Genomic DNA, 19,532 nt, shown 5'->3' with positions numbered 1-19,532 from the left:
CACACAGGAAACCTCTCCCGCTCCCCCTCCCCCTACTCCTCCTCCTTTCCCTCTCCCTCCACCTTCAGCTCTCGGTCAATAAGTTCAATGTCAAGTTCGTGTGCACCAATTGTTATTGTTCAGCTTCTCAGTGTGAGCTCATCGGCCAAAGGCATCGCCCGGAGTTGGAATTTTGTGGACTTTTGTGGAGCAAGGCGACGACCATGCCCCAAAAAAACAAAAAAAAAAACAAAAAAAAGGTGACGCCATAGGCGCCAAAAGATTTGTAGGGAGTTGCTCGAGTTTTTGGTGCTTTTTTTTTGTTTGACAATTGTTGTTGTTAAGTGGCAAAGCAAGATGTTAATCTCGCTGTCAAGGACAATCGCACACAGACATGCCTGACCTGCGACCCGAGTGTGCATGTGCGTGTGTGTGTGTGTGTGTGTGTGTGTGTGTGAGTCACACTCACGATGTGACTCAACGCGAGCCCAAAAAAATTAATAAGAAAAGTTATTTGAAATTTGGGGCGCAGAGCGAAGTTCAGTCAAGCAGCAAAAGAAGAAGAAAAACAAAAGAGTGCTCTAGTCGGGAGTGCCTGACTAGCAGATACCCTGCGTGCTTCTGCTTCTTCTCTCAGCCCCGCACTATGTATGGGCATTGCATCCGTGCCTAACTTCGGACCTCAAAGTCCGATCTTTATGGCATCATCGAATCGCAAGGCTTTACGCTTAATAGAGCATATTATTCGAACTCAATTAAAGCAAGCTTTAAAATCTAATCTTTAAACTGTTCAAAATTAATCATATAGGAGCCAAGCACTGTTAAGTTTTATAATATACCGTTATATATATATATATATATATACACAGGGGTATTTATTTTTTGGCTGTTTTCTTTTGTTTTCATTTTCACTCCAAATTGTTAACACACACGCACACACACGCACACACATGCACACCCACACATGTTTATGGCTATGTTAATAACAGCGCCTAACTGTCATGTTCGGTGCGTGGGCAGCGCTGCCGCCAATCTGGCAACATCAGCATAAAATATTCGCAAGATAAACAAGAAAAGACGCAAACACAAACAAACAACAACAAAAATAGTTTGTCGCGAGATTTTTATCAAACTTGCATGTTTTGCCATTTGCCGCCTATCGTAAGCTCGCGTTCGCTCTCCCTCTCTTTCTCTGCCTCTCTCGCGTACGCTTCGTTAAGTTGAGCACCGTTAGAAACCGTTTTGCAGCGCACGCTTTGTTGTCATTTGTTGTTGCTGTTGTTTTTGTTCTTTTATTCAATGTGTTTCTTTCCTGTGTTTTTTTTGGTGGTTGCAAAAATAACAACAAAAAACGTGCGACTGCCGCATTTAGTTAAATTAACATGCTTTAAACTAATTAAACACGCAATGCCACATAAAATAGCTGCGCTTATCTCAGTTATTAGCAACAATATTTTTGGTGTTTTTTTTTGGAAGTCATGCGACGCCTACGCCGGCAGCGGCAGCGGCCGCGGCAGAGCCTACAGGAGCAGCCGGCTGCTGCACAAACACAAACAAACACACGCACACATGCACACGGCAGTTTTTATTGATTTTTCACACACACAACAAACTTCAAAATAAAAAAAAAGGAGCTGGCAAAATGCGAATTAGAAAAAGCATTAGGTAAATGTGCATAGAAATATTGTTGTTGTTGTGGTTGTTGATGCCCAAAAACACTTACTGCACTTCCTCTTCCTCTCTCTCTCGCTCTCTCTCTCTCTCTCTCTCTCTCTCTCCCGCTCACTCTCGCTCCGCTTTGGTCGTGACTCCTGCGCTCGCCTCCTGTTTACAGCTGCACACGAATTTCTTTTTTTTTTTGTTTTAGTACACACCCTTTTTGGGCACACCAAATATAACATTCAACAAAAAAAAATATCACAAAACAAAAACATATATTGCTTTATTGATATTTTTGCACTCTAACTAGCATATGTATTTGCTATTTATTTATAATTATTGGCTGCATTCATTGCTTTTCATATTAGGCCCGCGCGCAATTTGGTTCGAAACAAAAAATTCGCAACGCGCTCAACCGGCGCACACACGACCGCATTCGACGAGTTGTCAATTCGAAATAACATTGATGTAACAGCTGTTAATGCGCTTGAGTCCTGGTTTCGTGCGCCCAATAGGCTGTTAAGCAGAGCATTAAGTTGGCTGCACGCAAAACGTTGCTCAACGCACAAATCGCACTGTTAACTTCACGTCTTCTGCTCCACATCTAACGAAATATGTTGGAAATTGGTTGAAAACTATTTTCCAACAGGAAAATGCTAACGTATTCATGTGGTATATTCATGGCACGCTAACAACGAGTTAGCTCCAAGACTCAACCAAAGCACGGCTGACACTCACATAACATAAACAAAACCAAGTATTTTAAATGTTCAAGCTGTTATCTTAGCCAAACTGTAAAATACATGCACATTTATTTTTCATAAAGGGAATTTTTGAAATAAGGCAATTTAATCGGATTCACTTTAAATTGCGCGCTTGCTCCTTACGTTTTATCCAATGTAATGTCAACGTAACACGAACATAGCAAACGTAAAAACGTAAACGCAAAACTGAGCAACGCAAACTCAAATTACGCAACGTAACCGTAAGAATTAATACAATTTATCAATTTGTAAAAAAAAAAAATTACTCCGAATTATTGTGCATATAAGTACAATTAGATATTGAATAATATCAGTATCGTTGGCATTTTTTTTATTTAATATTAAATTTATTAGAACAAAATGGTTGATATCGATATTTTTGGTATTTTTGAAAATCTTACGATTTTTTCGGACTGAGCGTTTTTCATATACCAATTGGCTGACTATACTTAAATATTAATCAAAAAATTAATTTTTCAAATAACGTAATCTGTAAAAATGTATAGAATTATAGGAAAAGCAGAAAACCTATTTGTTTTATTTTTAAATGAGGTTACAAAATTGATGAGCAGTGCGCTTGTTTTAAGAAACATTTGACGCAATTTACATTGCGCAGATAATCTTAATCCATTTTTCAAAATGTACTTTACACCGACCATTTTTTTAACTCTTTGAAACGAAGATATATCATTAAAAATAACATCGATATTCGATATATCGCCGCAAAAAATACCACGATGTGAATACGACATTTTTTTTGGCAAAAATATCGATACCTTGATACATTTTCGACAGCCCTAGTGCATAAATAAATGTCAACAAAGCTAGTATACGTAAGCGAACATTGTATACATTAAACAAGTGTGTAGCTATTAAACTTATAAAACGCCAATAAACCAACTTGGTTAAATAGAAACAATGTTGTGTACTATGAAAAAAGTGGCGACGTTTTGCTACCGAGCATGAAAAGAAAAGAGGAAGCAGCGCACTGAAAAATTCACGAGAAACGAATACCGAGTGCGCTCCAATATACGCCATAAATATTTATAGCAAGTGCATATTTGTTTTGTTTAATTCTAATTTCAGCTGGCGAGAAAACCAAAATAAAAGTACCTGTAACGTAATTCAAAACGTTTGCTGACGTGCTGTGTAAGTTAACAATGATTTATTGGCCACAAATTATACACAAAAATATTTGGGCAGCAGGCAATTTACAAATGCTCGTCCACTGTTATACGAGAGCGCTCTTATACACAACAAAAACTGTAGCAAAGAATTATAAAAAGCGGCTCTGATTTCCAAGAACTGTGTGCGCATATATGTGTGTGTGTGTGTATGTGTGTGCATATTAAACAGGTTTTCATACTCTTATTTGATGCCTTGTTGTTTTTATTTTTGCGCAGCCTTTGATGCGCTTTGTCCACATGCAGCACCAGCACAAGTGTGTCTCTATGTGTGTGTGTGTGTGGAAGTGTGCATATTCCGGCCCTGAAGGTCAGCGCTGCTTTCTCCCGTTGTTTTCGGCTGCTGTGCAAACATAATTACGGTTATCTTTCTTTTTTATGGCCCTAGCCACTTGAAAAAAAAAGTAATTAACTTTAACATTTTGCACAAATGTGAATGCACTCACACGTACACACACACACACACACACAACAGCGGGCAGCGTTGTCGTTGTAGTTGTGCTTGGTACGCAGGTAACTTTATCCTTACCCCTAGGGGCGTGTGCCAGCTGCCCGCTGTCCATTGTCCCTTGTATCTCATCCACCCACACTACACGCACACACACACGCACGCACACACAGGCGCGCACGCATTTTGCATTCAAACAGAGCCGCGGGCGGTATTTAAATGCGCAATCGAAACTCTTGCAAAATGCTGGGATGACACTTTCTCAATGCAAGTGACAAGTGCAAGTGAGAGAGCAATATCAGTATCCATTAAATCTGATCTGATCTGCCGCTATGTATTGATATGTTCTAAATGAGCTGCATACTAATCTACCACGATAAATATCGATAGCTGCATTGTCCCTTGTATCTCATCCACCCACACTACACGCACACACACACGCACGCACACACAGGCGCGCACGCATTTTGCATTCAAACAGAGCCGCGGGCGGTATTTAAATGCGCAATCGAAACTCTTGCAAAATGCTGGGATGACACTTTCTCAATGCAAGTGACAAGTGCAAGTGAGAGAGCAATATCAGTATCCATTAAATCTGATCTGATCTGCCGCTATGTATTGATATGTTCTAAATGAGCTGCATACTAATCTACCACGATAAATATCGATAGCTGCAAATGTGAACAATTCAATTTTAGATCCTTTGGATAAATTTAGTTTGGCTAGCGCCGCGCTCTGCTACAGATACAACAGGCTGCAGCAGCCGACGCCCATACGCGCGACTCTCGCTCTATCTCTCTGTCTCTGCCCCGAGCCTGATGCCTCCCACTTTTCACGCACTGAAACTTCAAATGCCGCAGTTTGTTTTTGCGCCCAACGCCCCGCACCGCACCGCGCCCGCTGCTCTAGTAACATCGTTCTTGGCACAGTGTGCAACGCAGGCAGAGACGAAAGAGACGCGCGCACAGTCGGATTAACGTTGTTCGTTTTGGCTGCGAGAGATAAACACAAACAGTTAACGAAAGAACGAGCGAGAGAGCAAGCCAGTACGGAACGCGCTGCCGTTGTGTGCGGACGTGTGTGCGCGCATAGAAAAAACAGAGTAGAAGGAAGGAAATTTGTTTGAAATTTTTTTTAAAAACACGCTGCGATTGAAATGAAATCTTTTGATTAGTGCTTTTTTTTGATTATTGTTTTTGCCTGTTGCACAAGTCGGAAGTGTTTAAGCGTGTTTGTTTATTAAAATTATTGTTGCAGTGCGTGCGCTGCGAGTTCCGTTGTTGTTGTTGTAGCCAGAGAGAGAGAGAGAGAGACAGACAGCATCACGACATGGAGGATCGCATGATGGCCCACACTGGCGGCATGATGGCACCCCAGGGCTACGGCCTGCCCGGCCAGGACGATGGCCAAAATGCTGGCAACGAGAACGAGGTGCGCAAGCAAAAGGACATCGGCGAAATACTGCAACAGATCATGAGCATTTCGGAGCAATCCCTCGACGAGGCGCAGGCCAGGAAGCATACGCTCAACTGTCATCGCATGAAGCCGGCCCTGTTTTCCGTTCTATGCGAGATCAAGGAGAAGACCGGTGAGTACAAAAAAAAAACAAAAACCAAATGCAACTCTGGTTGCGAGAGTGAAAGAAAGAGAGAGTGAGACATAGCCACGCTACGGCACGTCGAAGTTTGAATACTCTTTCGCTTAATGATTTAGTCTTTTGAAGTCGATTGACATTAGGTTTTGGTTCTGAGGCAAAGTTTGATTATAACATTGAAAAGCAAATCGAAAAAAGTTGCATACCCAAACCCATTTTAAGAGCATGATATAGTGGTACAGTCCAATCAAATCTTAAGTATACTATCTGTAACAAAAACGAAGTCAAATCTCTTCCAAGTTTCGACAAGACTAGAACTTGGCTATATTGACTCACCTGCTGATGTCAATCGGGTATATAGTATAGCATAGTATAGCATAGTATAGCATAGTATAGTATAATATAGCATAGCATAAAGTATAGTTTTTAGTACAGTATAGTACTATATAGACTTTAGTATAGTACTAAACGTACTTTCCTTTCTGAAATTGTAAAGAAAATGAACTATTATTGGTTTAACAGATAGACTACAAGCTTTTTGATACTTAGTCTTTCAGTTAAATGCTTTTCTTTCTCATTGAAATTGGAGATTGAAAACAAAAAACCCTTAATTTAGGTCAAATTTGTACATACTAATGACAAAAATTAGTGGCTATCCTGAAAAACGGTCCTTTTTGACTTTAAAAACAAGTAAGAGGCTCCAGTTGGGAGTTCCCGACTAGGAAATACCCTGCACATGTAGAAAGAAATTCGTGCATTTTGTCAAGACAAGCACACGTTTTCTTGAATAACTTTTGTGTTTCTTAACCGATCTTGATGAAATTTTCAACAGTAGATCTTACCGTGCTATAGAATAGAATAGAACTAAAATAGTGGCTAAAATTGGTTGGGGTTGATATGGTTGGGCTGGCAATGGCTATAAAATGATAGATACTTGATCTATATAAGCAACTTTAGCCTCAATAAAGCAACAACAATTCTCAGCAAAGTAGATTCCTTTGGTATATGGAGAAAACTACAAATTCAATAAGCTTATTCCCAGCGCCAGCTCTTTAAATTCCTGCACATTTCCTTTACTCGTTATTATCCTTGCACGCACCTTGTAGAGAATTGCGAATCGTCTTTTTCTCTTCAATTCAACTTGTTTTTTTTTGTTCCTCTTCTATTTTCCTTTTTATTACGCCCACGCAGCGACACAAAATGGGCAATAACAGCGCGTTTTGATTGTGGGCCAGATGTTTTGAATGGCTTCGGCGTTGCCATTGCCTAACCCTAAAGTACAGCCCCCCCCCCCACACACACACACCTTCCCATCTCTTTCCACCTCCCAACCTCCCAGGCTATAAGGGAGCAGGCCCCCAACTGCTGTTCGACTGAAAAGAAACCCCCAAGAATGCGCACCGTTGCGTCTTGGGCCCTTTTCGGGAGGGTTTTCTTTTGTTTTTGGTTGTGCGAACTGAAAACCCCTGGAAAATTACACTTGTTTCCTCTTGAATGTGTTTCCCAAAATGAGTTACTGGGGACAACGCCAATGGGGCAGGTTCTTCGAATTGACAAAGCTTGATAACTTGAATATTTGCTTGCAATATTTTACTACACAATACTTCAAAGTAAATATCTAGATACTTTATCTAATAAATTATATATAACTGAATATTATTATACACTGAATCCATTAAAAGTCGGTAAAAAGGGTATTATGTATTTGTGCAAATGTATGTAACAGGCAGAAGGAAGCATCTCCGACCCCATAAATCTATCCATGTCCGTCCGTCCGTCCGTCCGTCCGTCTGTCTGTCCGTCCGTATGTATGAACGTAAGGATCTCAGTACCTATAAGAGCTAGAGACTTGAAATTTTGGCTGTAGGTCCTCTTAGTCCCCGCGCAGATCGAGTTTGTTTCCGATATTCGATAACTTGCCCCGTTTCCAAGTTATCGATAATAATCGATAACCAAATCCTGTTTTTTGAGCAATTTCGGCAAATAATATGAGCTAGAGTCACCAAACTTGACATTTAGCTTCTAGAATAGTATATATATATAACAAGTATCTTTCATTTTATATCTATCGCCTGTCGGAAGAAGAGGGTTCAGGGTATCCCCTAGTCGGGAGCTCCCGACTAGAATCATACTTGTTTTTCCTTGATTTGTTGCCACTTTTTTTTAAACCCAACCAGTTTTTCCTCTTGTTCAACCTTTTTTGATTTGTTCTACGAAATAAACACGCATCAGGCTAATATGAAAGACATATTTTGTCAGAGTTTGCTATCCAAGTAAATATATAGCAAAAGAAAATAGACTCGGTTCTTGCAGACTTTTGAGATTGGGGAGTTTAAAGAGGCGAAAACTCGGATTCTTCAGATTTTCTTCAGAGATGAAATCAACAAAAATGTTTTCTGAACTCGGTTTTTTATAAAGAAGACACAAAAAAGGATTTTATATCCAGATCTTTTAAAATTTCAATTCAAAAAAAAAAAAGGATAAAGTAAGGTTATCTGCGGCACGACGAAGATTAAAAAAATATTATTATTAACAAATTTCATGGAACTAACTTTTATGTTCTCCGAGATCAAAACTTATCCCTTCTCTTGTGGATAAATCGCTCGCGAACTCTCAGCTAAAACAACGCATATATCCAGTTTAAAGATGACAAATAATGATAACAAAAGTCGTCAGCCCAACCTACCCCACTTTCAATTATTTTCCAACTACAGGGTATACAAAAAAAAAATCGGTGTGTTTTTCTCGAGTTATTTTTTATGTTATTTCCCGTTGGAGCTTGAGAAAAGCTATGCCTGCTGCTCATATGGGCCTTCGATCAGGTGACAAATGCAAAAGGGGCGTGCTCGTTGAGGGGATCGTGGGTGGAGAGGGGGGAGGGGAAGAGGGGGTGGGGTGGGGTGGGTTGTTGCGCGTGGAGCAGCTTTGTGAACTATCTAATGCGGCCCTAGATTCCGGCACAAGGCGAAATCAAATCGCTTCAGGCACATGAAAATATTTTGTTCATATATATTTACAGTAATTTTATCAAGCCGTGTGTGTGTGCGTGTGTGTGTGCGTGCGTGTGTGTGTACAAAGCGATAACAGGGCCAGGGCCCAGCGTATCGATGGCGGGCGCGCCGACAAAGTAAACAAGAATAAAACTTGCCGAGAAGACAACAACAACAAAAAAAACGAAGAGAAACACTTGACCCGGCTAGGGAATGGTGGGAGAAGAGGGGGGGGGGGGGGGGGTAGCTGCTGTTGCTGATGACCGAAACGAGTATTTTAAAAATAAAACAAAAAAAGTGGAGCAAAATAACAAACAAGTCCGACCATGGAATACCCTGCCAAAGAGTCAGGCAAAAAAAGCATAAATATTTGCAATATTTTTACGTCCAAAAGAAAAGCAATTGTTGTGGCCCATGCTAAGAAAGTTCCCCGCAACTATTCAGAATATAAACTCAAAGCTCGCTATGTTAATAGATATATATATTTTATGGGAAGAATACTTGACGAAGCGCAACACAATCTTGAATAGATTTATAATCATATGATAAAGTACTCGAACTATTGCCGAAATGTTAAAGAAAGTCTTAAATCTAGAAAAGTCTGCTCTTAATAACTTTAGACTACAAGTAAACCCAAGATTATATAATTACATATATATATGTATATTATATAATTAATGAAGAGCTCAGTTCGCATAGGCGGGCAAAAGGAAGTCTCTACACCAAAATCCCGACAGTTAACTTCATTGAGAGCCGCGTTCAGATAGGTCACTATATGATATAGTAAACCCATCCAATTAGACTAACTATGATATGGTAAACCTATCCAACTGGTTTTCACTTAATCACTTTCTAGAGCAAAAAGAAGCATCTGTACCGAGTTTCATAAAGTTAGCTTAAAAGGAAGCCGAGTTCAGATAGGTAACTATATGATATAGTAAACCCATCCAACTGGTTCCAACTTATAGACTTTCTAAGGCAAAAAGAAGGGTGTGTACCAAGTTTCGTACAGTTAGCTTAAAAGGAAGCCGAGTTCAGATAGGTAACTTATGATATAGTAAACCCATCCAACTGGTTCCAACTTATTTTCCTTTCTGCAGCAATAAAAACAATCTGTACCAAGTTCCATTAAGTTAGCTCAAATAGAAACCGAGTTCAGATAGGTCACTATATGATATAGTAAACCCATCCAACTGGTTCCAACTTATAGACTTTCTAAGGCAAAAAGAAGGGTGTGTACCAAGTTTCGTACAGTTCGCTTCATTGGAAGCCGAGTTCAGATGGATAGCTGTAAGATATAGTAACCCTATCAAACTGGTTCCAACTTATACACTTTCTGGATCAATAAGAAACGTCTTTGCCAAGTTTCATACAGTTAGCTTCATTGAGAGCCGAGTTCACATAGATCAGATATGATATTAACCGAAAGAGTATTCAGAAAATGTTTACTATTGGATTTTAAAGTTGCCCATCTTTTGCCTTGTTTAACATATTTTATCAGCTTGTCTGCGTTTGTGTGCTTGCGTGTGTGCTTGTGTGTGTGTGTGTGTGTGTGTGTGTGTGTGTGTGTGTGTGTGTGTGTGTGTGTGTGTGTTCGTCTTGAAATTAGTTTGTGAAAAGCGCAAACCTGTTCGACAGGCATGCAAAATATCACGCACAAGTATTTTGCGACTCGAGACGAGTCGCCTGTGCATATATACATCTAGATATATATATAGATATAGATATATGTATATATGTATATAGCTATATAAACTTGTAACTGACGGATATTCGACATGAAACCAGGCAGTCGACACCTTCGCCTGTTCCGCGCGTCGTCCTTTTGCGTTTGCCCCATTCAAATTTACGAGCTGGAAATGCCATTTACACACCCCTCCCCCCCCCTCCCCCCCTCACTCCTATTGAACCCCTTCCTGTTTTTAGCTTTATCCATGTATCCATCCTACAATTTGGCTGGCTGCTTTTAAATGCTTCATTAGATACGCAAATGATACGCGTTGTCCCAGCCACGCCCCTTCCCGCCCCTCCCGGCCGCCTAAGAACCTGCTCAAGACGCCAAACAAAAGGATTGTCATTTCTAGGATCTTAACTTAATAGTTTGGATAAAGACTTGTGCATGCTCTGTAAAAGTTTCAGTTTAAATTAGGTTTGAGTTGGGTTTGTTTTGGACTTAAAGCCAAAAAAAACTTAATCTGGAACAAGTTCAAAGTCTTCAAATAACTGACTGGGCATTTATTATTTTCGAGATTTTATAGCTGAATTATAAGTTGATATGTGTTTTATAAAACTGCATAGCAAATTTCGTAGGTCTAGTTCTTTTAGTTCTCGAGCTCTTTAAGTTTAGCTGGAAAATAGTTAACAAGTGAGAGGTTCTAGTCTAGGGAGCTCCCGACTACAGGATACCCTGAACCCTCTTCTGCCAAGGTATCAAATGAAAGATACAGACTATTCTAGAAGCTACATGTCAAGTTTGGTGACTCTAGCTCTAGCTCGATATCGATTTTTATCGATAACTTGGAAACGGGGCAAGTTATCGAATATCGGAAACAAACTCGATCTGCGCGGGGACTAAGAGGACCTACAGCTAAAATTTCAAGTCTCCAGCTCTTATAGGTTCTGAGATCCTTGCGTTCATACATATGAACAAACAGACGGGCATGAATGTATATACTTTATGGGGTCGGAGAAGCTTCCTTCTGCCTGTATAAAAAGCAGCTTGTGGAGTTTCGTTTAGCAAATGTCTGCAAAATTTCTATAGGAAGGATCTTAGCTTTGGTTCTTTTACCATCTGGAGTTCGACGAATCTTCGGAGCAAAAGTCTTTTATCACAGTTAGTGGTTGCTTCCATCTAGATCTTAGCGCTGGGGAGGTATTCTTTTGTCTCCAAATTAAGTAAAATCTAGAGTCTTTTATAGACTCAGTTTTCAATGGGTTTATAGTTACTTTTTATAAGGCAGGGAATGCTTGGAATAATGATATTGTGAGCATGATAATTTTTATTTCAAAAAACTTTTATACAACATTTTCATTGAGCTTGCTTGGATTGGAAACTCTGAGGTCTTCTAAAACCGCAACTGCTATCCGAAATTAGGCTGAACCAAAACTCATGCTGATTACTGGGGGAAAAAAAAGAATAGAAATATAATAGAACTCTCCACAACTAGTTAAGATTTTTGTGTTAATCCCTTAACCGTTGATTGATTTACAAGTTGAAGATAAGAACAAATTGTCAAACTTAAATTTTGCGTTTGCGTAATCAGCCGGAAAAAAAAAAACATGGCTGATAGCAGGCCCAGACACGCCCCAAACCTTCCCCGGTCTGAAAGTCTGTCTGGGCAAAACTTTGGCAATATTCGGGCTAACCTTAAACAAATATGTAAACCAACCACCGATGTCGCACGCAAAACAACAACAGCAGCTGCTGTAGCCCAACCACCTCTTTCTGTAATCTTTTAATAACATTACGCACACAGACAGGCAGGCAGGCAGCCACGCCTCCCCCAGCCCTTAGTGTCAACCTTTAAGTTTTGATATTGGAGCAGCTGTCGCCAGTGGCGCAATATGTTTCCTCTCCTCGTCTCCCATCGCCTCGCCACGCCTCTCGCTAGCTGCTATAAATTTCATAGAGAATTTAATAACATTGCCGGCACACATGTTAATGTGACGCTGTTAATGTTATTTTAACTGTTAGCACCTTTATTTTATGCGATTAGAAGTGAACTAATGACATTCTGTGCGTGTTTATCAAGAGCTTTAAAGTTTGTTGTAAAGTTTTTATTTTGATTCAGCTATTCATTTGATAATTGATTGATTGACTGACTGATTGATGGTTCACTGTTAGACTGTTAAAGCTAATGTTCTAACAGCAATTGCCCTATGATGGAGTTTTTTTTTTGTAAATTCCGCCTGAAAGTGTGAAAAATAAGTGGAAAAGTGGTTGCGGAACACTCTTGTTTACCCTCCATTTTGTTAATTGGTTACTTTTTAAGGATTGAAGCTTTGAAGCTTTGAAGCTTTAAAAGCTTTCGGCAGCTTCATAAAACTTGTTTATAGAACTTTCATATACAATTTGTTTTCTAACCTATTTTCTAGTGCTACATAATTTGTATATATTTCCTTTTTTACTATGATACAGATTTGGTCTTTCGTTTCATTTAGCTTATGTTATTTATTTAAAGTTTACTTCCAAGCTTACAGCTTTTAAGAGCTTTAAAGCACACGAAAACAGGTTTTATCATTTGTTTCAATAAAGCTTTCAGCTAATGAAATTTGCCTAATGTTTACTTCGGAGCTTTGAAAGCATATGAAAACTTCTCTCGCTTTTTCTCACTCAAGAGCTTTGTAACTGCTTGATTTAGTGCTTCAATGAATGAATGAATTATGCTTCAAAGCTTGAAAGCACATGAGCTTTTATTATGAAACGTCCTAATCTCGCTTTAGGCTCACTTAAAGCTCTGGCACGAGAAAAGCTTTCAGATATAGTTTCTAATTTTATCTAAATCTAAAAGCTTTTTTCGCTTCAGAGCTTTTGTATTGTTTTAATGGCTTGAGCTTATGTTTTAATATAGTTTTCAGCTAATGTTTTTTTAACATTTAAAGCTTCGAAAGCACATAAGAACTTTAATATTGTTCGACTTAACCTCACTTAGGAACTGTTTTTCGCGCGCTCGAACTTTTGACTTGATTTCACCTTAATCTGAAAGCTTTTCTACATTTAGAGCTTTTAATCAGATCGATCATATGTTTCCATAAAGCTTTCAGCTTATATGATTTATTTAAAAATTACCTTAAAGCTTTGAAAACTTGAATATAGTTCGACTTAACCTCACTTAGGAACTGTTTTTCTCTCGTTCGTACTGTTGACTTGATTTCACCCTAATCTGAAAGCTTTTCTCCATTTAGAGCTTTTAAACTGTAAGATTTTATCTTCTGATCAATTTTAAGCTATTGTGATTTAATTAATATTCACCTTAAAGCTTTGAAAACTTTAATATAGATTGACCTAACCTCACTTAGGAACTGTTTTTCTCTCGTTCGTACTTTTGACTTGATTTCACCCTAATCTGAAAGCTTTTCTCCATTTAGAGCTTTTAAACTGTAAGATTTTATCTTCTGATCAATTTTAAGCTATTGTGATTTAATTAATATTCACCTTAAAGCTTTGAAAACTTTAATATAGATTGACCTAACCTCACTTAGGAACTGTTCTTCTCTTGCTCGAACTTTTGACTTGATTTCACCTCAATCTGAAAGCTTTTCTCCATTTAGAGCTTTTGAACTGTTCGATGCTATTGTGATTTAATTAACATTCACCTTAAAGTTTTGAAAACTTGAATATAGTTTGACTTAACCTCACTTTAGGCCCTGCACTCCACCCGCTGCCATATTCTTATCTTGCGGCTAATGTCATTTGAAACTTTGGCCAAAAAAAAACTTTGAAAAGTTTCGATTTGAAGTTTTGGGGAATTTCTGCTGCATAGCGTGAGATTCCAGTCTGGGCCCAGAAATGTTTTATTCAAGGCAAAAGCCGTTGAAAGGGCGAGCTGCTGCGTGAGGTGTGGGATTTCATTACTTGGCTTGTGCTTATGCTTATCCTGTTCCTGGCAATTGTTTTCGTTGTCTGCATAATACATATATAGACGAGGTAGACGACGAAGAGGAAGGGAAGGAAGGGAAGGGAAGGACAGAAGGACAAGGATACGCTCTGGCCATGCTGATGAGCTGTAGAAGCTGAAGCAGCTGCGACTCCATTCAAGAAATGTTTCAGCTCGCTTTGGCTCCGGCTAACTCCTTGGCGAACGTGATTAAGATTCAAGCAGCGCCATGCGGCATGCATAGCCCAGGACTTGCGAATAACAAAAGATAATACACAACAGCAGCACGCATTTCCCTAGACAATACGTGAGACTCCCTGTGCGTGTGTGTGTGTGTGTGTGTAGTGAAAACTTTGTGCGAGCTGCGCTGCTGTTGTTGTTATTGTTTTTCGCATAATAATAAAATTCTATGCGCTCAGAACAGCCCCAGCTGAGGCGAATGCAATAAGCGCTGATGGGGCAACGCCGGCGCCATTTTGTTATTTTCTTTTATACCCATTCGTCCGTATGTATGAACGCATGGATCTCAGAACCTATAAGAGCTAGAGACTTGCAATTTTAGCTTTAGGTCCTCCTAGTGCCCGCGCAGATCGAGTTTGTTTCCGATATTCGATAACTTGCCTCGTTTCCAAGTAATCGATAAAAATCGATATCGAAATTTTGTTTTTTTTTTTTAGCAATTTTGGTAAATAATATGAGCTAGAGTCACCAAACTTGACATGTAGCTTCTAGAATAGTCTATATTTATATAAAGTATCTTTAATTTTATACCTCGCTGTTGGAAGAAGAGGATTCAGGGTATCCTGTAGTCGGGAGCTCCCGACTAGAACCTCTTACTTGTTTTTGTTTAGCAACTTTAAAGCAATTTTCTTTGCTGATTGTTTTTTTCTCTTTTCTTTGGTGTCCTGCAGTGCTCTCCATTCGCAACACGCAGGAGGAGGAGCCGCCAGATCCGCAACTGATGCGCCTCGACAACATGCTGATTGCCGAGGGCGTGGCCGGGCCCGAAAAGGGCGGCGGTGGCGCCGCGGCCGCCTCAGCAGCGGCCGCCAGCCAGGGCGGTTCACTGTCCATCGATGGCGCCGACAATGCCATCGAGCATTCGGATTATCGCGCCAAGCTGGCCCAGATCCGACAGATCTACCACCAGGAGCTGGAGAAGTACGAGCAGGCCTGCAATGAGTTTACCACGCACGTCATGAATCTGCTGCGCGAGCAGAGCCGCACTAGGTGAGAAAGAGAGCATGAGAGAGTTGCCAGATGATCTATTGAAAGCTAACGCAATCTGAGCCACCATTTTGTTATTTGGCAAGCTTAACGAATGTTTAGCTTGACGAACTTTAACAATGTGAGAGAGCGAACAGAGAGAGAGAGCATGATAGAGTTGCCAGATGATCTGTTGAAAGCTAACGCAATGTGGGCCACCATTTTGTTATTTGGCAAGCTTAACGAATGTTTAGCTTGACGAACTTTAACAATGTGAGAGAGCGAACAGAGAGAGAGAGCATGATAGAGTTGCCAGATGATCTGTTGAAAGCTAACGCAATGTGGGCCACCATTTTGTTATTTGACAAGCTTAACGAATGTTTAACTTGACGAAATTGAACATTGTGAGAGAGCGAAAAGAGAGAGAGAGCATGATAGAGTTGCCAGATGATCTGTTGAAAGCTAACGCAATGTGGGCCACCATTTTGTTATTTGACAAGCTTAACGAATGTTTAACTTGACGAAATTGAACATTGTGAGAGAGCGAAAAGAGAGAGAGAGCATGATAGAGTTGCCAGATGATCTGTTGAAAGCTATCGCAATATGGGCCACCATTTTGTTATTTGACAAGCTTAACGAATGTTTAACTTGACGAAATTGAACATTGTGAGAGAGCGAAAAGAGAGAGAGAGCATGATAGAGTTGCCAGATGATCTGTTGAAAGCTAACGCAATGTGGGCCACCATTTTGTTATTTGACAAGCTTAACGAATGTTTAACTTGACGAAATTGAACATTGTGAGAGAGCGAACAGAGAGAGAGAGCATGAGAGAGTTTTTGTTAATTGTTAATTGACAAGCTTAACGAATGTTTAACTTGACATTTAACAATGTTGCCACTTCATTATTTATTTAAACGAGAAATGTTTTCTTTGCATTACACACTTCATTGTTTTATTACAAAATTATAATACCCTTTACAATAATATTTATTCATGCTTTGACCAATTTCGATAAAGGCTTATTTTTGCATAATATCGATAAATATCGATTTTAATTTATCGTAGCTTGGAGCTGTAAGGGTCGTTAAAGCCATCTGCGCCGTGTCGAAGATATTTTATAGATAACAATAGATAGATAACAATCTTAGTTAAACATTTTACCTTGTGGCAACATTGGCTGCGCGTAACATCGATAAATCGATGCTCGATTAATCGATTATATATATATTTGCTTAACAGGCCGATCACACCCAAAGAAATCGAGCGCATGGTGCAGATAATCCACAAGAAATTCAGCTCGATTCAGATGCAGCTAAAGCAATCGACCTGCGAGGCGGTGATGATATTGCGCTCTCGATTCTTGGACGCGCGCCGCAAGCGTCGCAATTTCAGCAAGCAGGCATCCGAAATACTCAATGAGTATTTTTACAGTCATTTGAGCAATCCGTATCCATCCGAAGAGGCCAAGGAGGAGCTGGCGCGCAAATGTGGCATAACGGTGGGTATATCGATACCAAATACCTATCGGCACAATTCGAATCGATTAATCGTTACCATTTGCTGCAGGTATCGCAAGTATCGAATTGGTTTGGCAATAAGCGCATTCGCTACAAGAAGAACATCGGCAAGGCGCAGGAGGAGGCCAATCTGTATGCGGCCAAAAAGGCAGCCGGCGCCTCGCCCTATTCAATGGCCGGTCCGCCCAGCGGCACAACAACGCCGATGATGTCGCCCGCACCGCCGCAGGACTCGATGGGCTATCCGATGGGCTCCGGCGGCTACGATCAGCAGCAGCCATACGATAACAGCATGGGCGGCTACGATCCCAATCTGCATCAGGATCTCAGCCCTTGAGGATAGGCTTGCCGCAGCTAAACACAACAAAACACAACTAATAGAAAGTTCACTTTTTTTTTTCCACCCCCAATTTCCTACACGTTCTTTTCTTCGTCTTTATCTCTTTCAAATTGTGTATGTATCGGTAAATGTGCTGCAGAGCAAAACTGAACGAACTTAACGAATGTGTGCATGTGTGTGTGCAGCATGCAATCAATTATGTATACGATTATGTCTTAATTATTATTATGTACTGCAAATAAGAAAAAAGCAAAAATACAACAACAACAAATGTACGCACGCACACATACAGCAACAACTTGCACACATACGCGCACATTAACTGTTATACATACACACACACACGCTTGCACAGTGGTTCTTAGCCTATTGTCTGGCAGGCAAAAAATATATATATCTTTAAAATTGAATAACTTTTGAACCAATTAAGCGATTTAAATATGTTAAATGTCATTTTAAAATGCGAAATTATTTACGTTTCACTTAAAATTTCATATGCCATCAATTTTCAGTTTTTATACAACCTGACCCTATATAGCAACTCCTATACTTTTATATTTCTATATACATATTTATATTTATACGTTTTTTTGAACTCTTGACATTTATTAAGTTGGATCTTTATCAAAGATTTTAAACAATTTTGCACTTTTGAATCAATTCTTTTTTAGCTGTTTCCGGCTTCAAAAAGGCTGTTTTTTTCTCGCATTTTTATTGCTAACTGAAAGTAGCTAAAACTGAACATTTATGGCATATAAAACTTAAAGTAAATAAATAACATTTAACAGTTTTCAATAACTCAAATTTATTTAAAAGTTATTCTTTAGTTATATATTTGTTTTTTTGCCCGCCAGAAAAGGGCTAACTCCCGGCAGCACTTTTCTGGCTAAATGTGGCTACTTTCAGTGCTGATCAGCCGTAAGGAGTTGAAATTTTCAACTGATTTAGCTATTTTCTGGCAACTCAAGGCTGTTCAAACACAATTTGTGCACAGCAAGCTAAATTCAGCTATTTTAAGCTATTTTCCAATCAAATTCAGCTTCTTTTTTTTTAGCTGCACTCCTTTGCGTTGCAATATCAAGTTAATTAATAAACGAAAGCAAATAAAACTTAGAATTATTTTTTTCAAATATGCATCAATTGTAATTTGCACAAGTTGAGCCTGATTTCAAATTTCTAGCTTTTTGTGTGCTTAGCTTAAGTAAAGTAAAAAATTTGTTTTCATTCTAATCAATTAAAGCCCATTTTTTTTTTTTTGGCTTCTACTAAAAACTAACAAGCTTTTTGCGCTTTTACATTAATTGTGAACCTCAAATACGTAAAAAATGAGAAATCAGAAGCGAAGCATAACTTTCAACTAGGCGTTAGTTTAAATAGTTATATATATATAGTTTTTTTTTTTCGTAGTCTATTTAACGGCAAACTAAATACAACAACATTAACAATTGTATACTAAAATTAAATTTACAACAACAAACGCATGTATACCATGAAATACGAACGAAGTACATAAAGAGAAATATCTATATACACACACACATATATATATATATATATATATATATATATACTTGTATACCAGAAGAACGAATGTATACTAGAACGTAACTCCCATTTATCATGACTAGCGGTAATACTTGAAATATATATATAACATATTGTATACCAGCAAGCGCAGCGTTTGCCACTGTTATACGCCGTATAACAGTTCAGATTTAACCTAACTAAATTGTCAGCAAGTATTAAGCGTAAAAAAAAAACTCTTCCCCTGTTTATGACACTATTTATGGCAAAATTTAAACAAAAGAAAAAACTACAAAAAAAAAAAAAACGTAAAACATGTATACGATGTAAATCAAATTTATAACAACAAAGTTTTTTTTTTTTGTCCTCTTTTGTTTCCAAGCAAAAAACTTGATTGAAAGAAGAGAGAAAAAAAAAAAAAGGTTAATTCAAAAACTCCTCTTAGTATTTTATGGAAAAAGTATTGTAATATCGAATAAAGTAACAAATACGAAAACTATTTCAGCTATCTGTTAAAACACCAGATCGGTATATATACATATATAAATATATATATACATATATACATCAATCCATATACGGAATACAATTATAATTATTTTAAAACAAATACAAAAGAAAACCAACAAGAACAATGCTATATTATAATTAAATAAACAACAACAACAACAAAAAGGATTACTTGGTTTTTGTCTGAAGGTTGAACCGACAAGCGAGAGGTCGCTGGTTC

The 19,532-nt window shown here is 38.8% G+C and overlaps 1 protein-coding gene across 2 annotated transcripts; it reads left to right on the top strand.

The window, feature by feature from the left end:
- The first annotated feature begins 3,182 nt into the window (after positions 1–3,182).
- exd (extradenticle) lies at positions 3,183–19,116 on the top strand. Of its 2 annotated transcripts, XM_064700259.1 has the most exons (6): positions 3,183–3,235; positions 3,489–3,551; positions 5,292–5,622; positions 15,127–15,445; positions 16,661–16,919; positions 16,988–19,116. In XM_064700259.1, the coding sequence occupies exons 3-6, from the start codon at positions 5,364–5,366 to the stop codon at positions 17,273–17,275; spliced, it is 1,125 nt and encodes a 374-aa protein (XP_064556329.1). In that variant the 5' UTR covers positions 3,183–3,235; positions 3,489–3,551; positions 5,292–5,363; the 3' UTR covers positions 17,276–19,116. The 2 variants fall into 2 exon arrangements, with proteins under 2 accessions (XP_064556329.1, XP_064556330.1); XM_064700260.1 differs by lacking the exon at positions 3,183–3,235 and having other exon boundaries at positions 3,275–3,551.
- The last annotated feature ends 416 nt before the right edge of the window (positions 19,117–19,532 follow it).

Source organism: Drosophila montana, unplaced genomic scaffold (genome assembly GCF_035044405.1).
Source record: "Drosophila montana isolate Dmon_TW-CO22-7 unplaced genomic scaffold, ASM3504440v1 contig_1687_1, whole genome shotgun sequence".
NCBI classification, from domain to species: domain Eukaryota; kingdom Metazoa; phylum Arthropoda; class Insecta; order Diptera; family Drosophilidae; genus Drosophila; species Drosophila montana.
The sequence above is the reverse complement of the archived record's forward strand: the minus strand, read 5'-3'. Positions and strand labels throughout refer to the sequence as shown.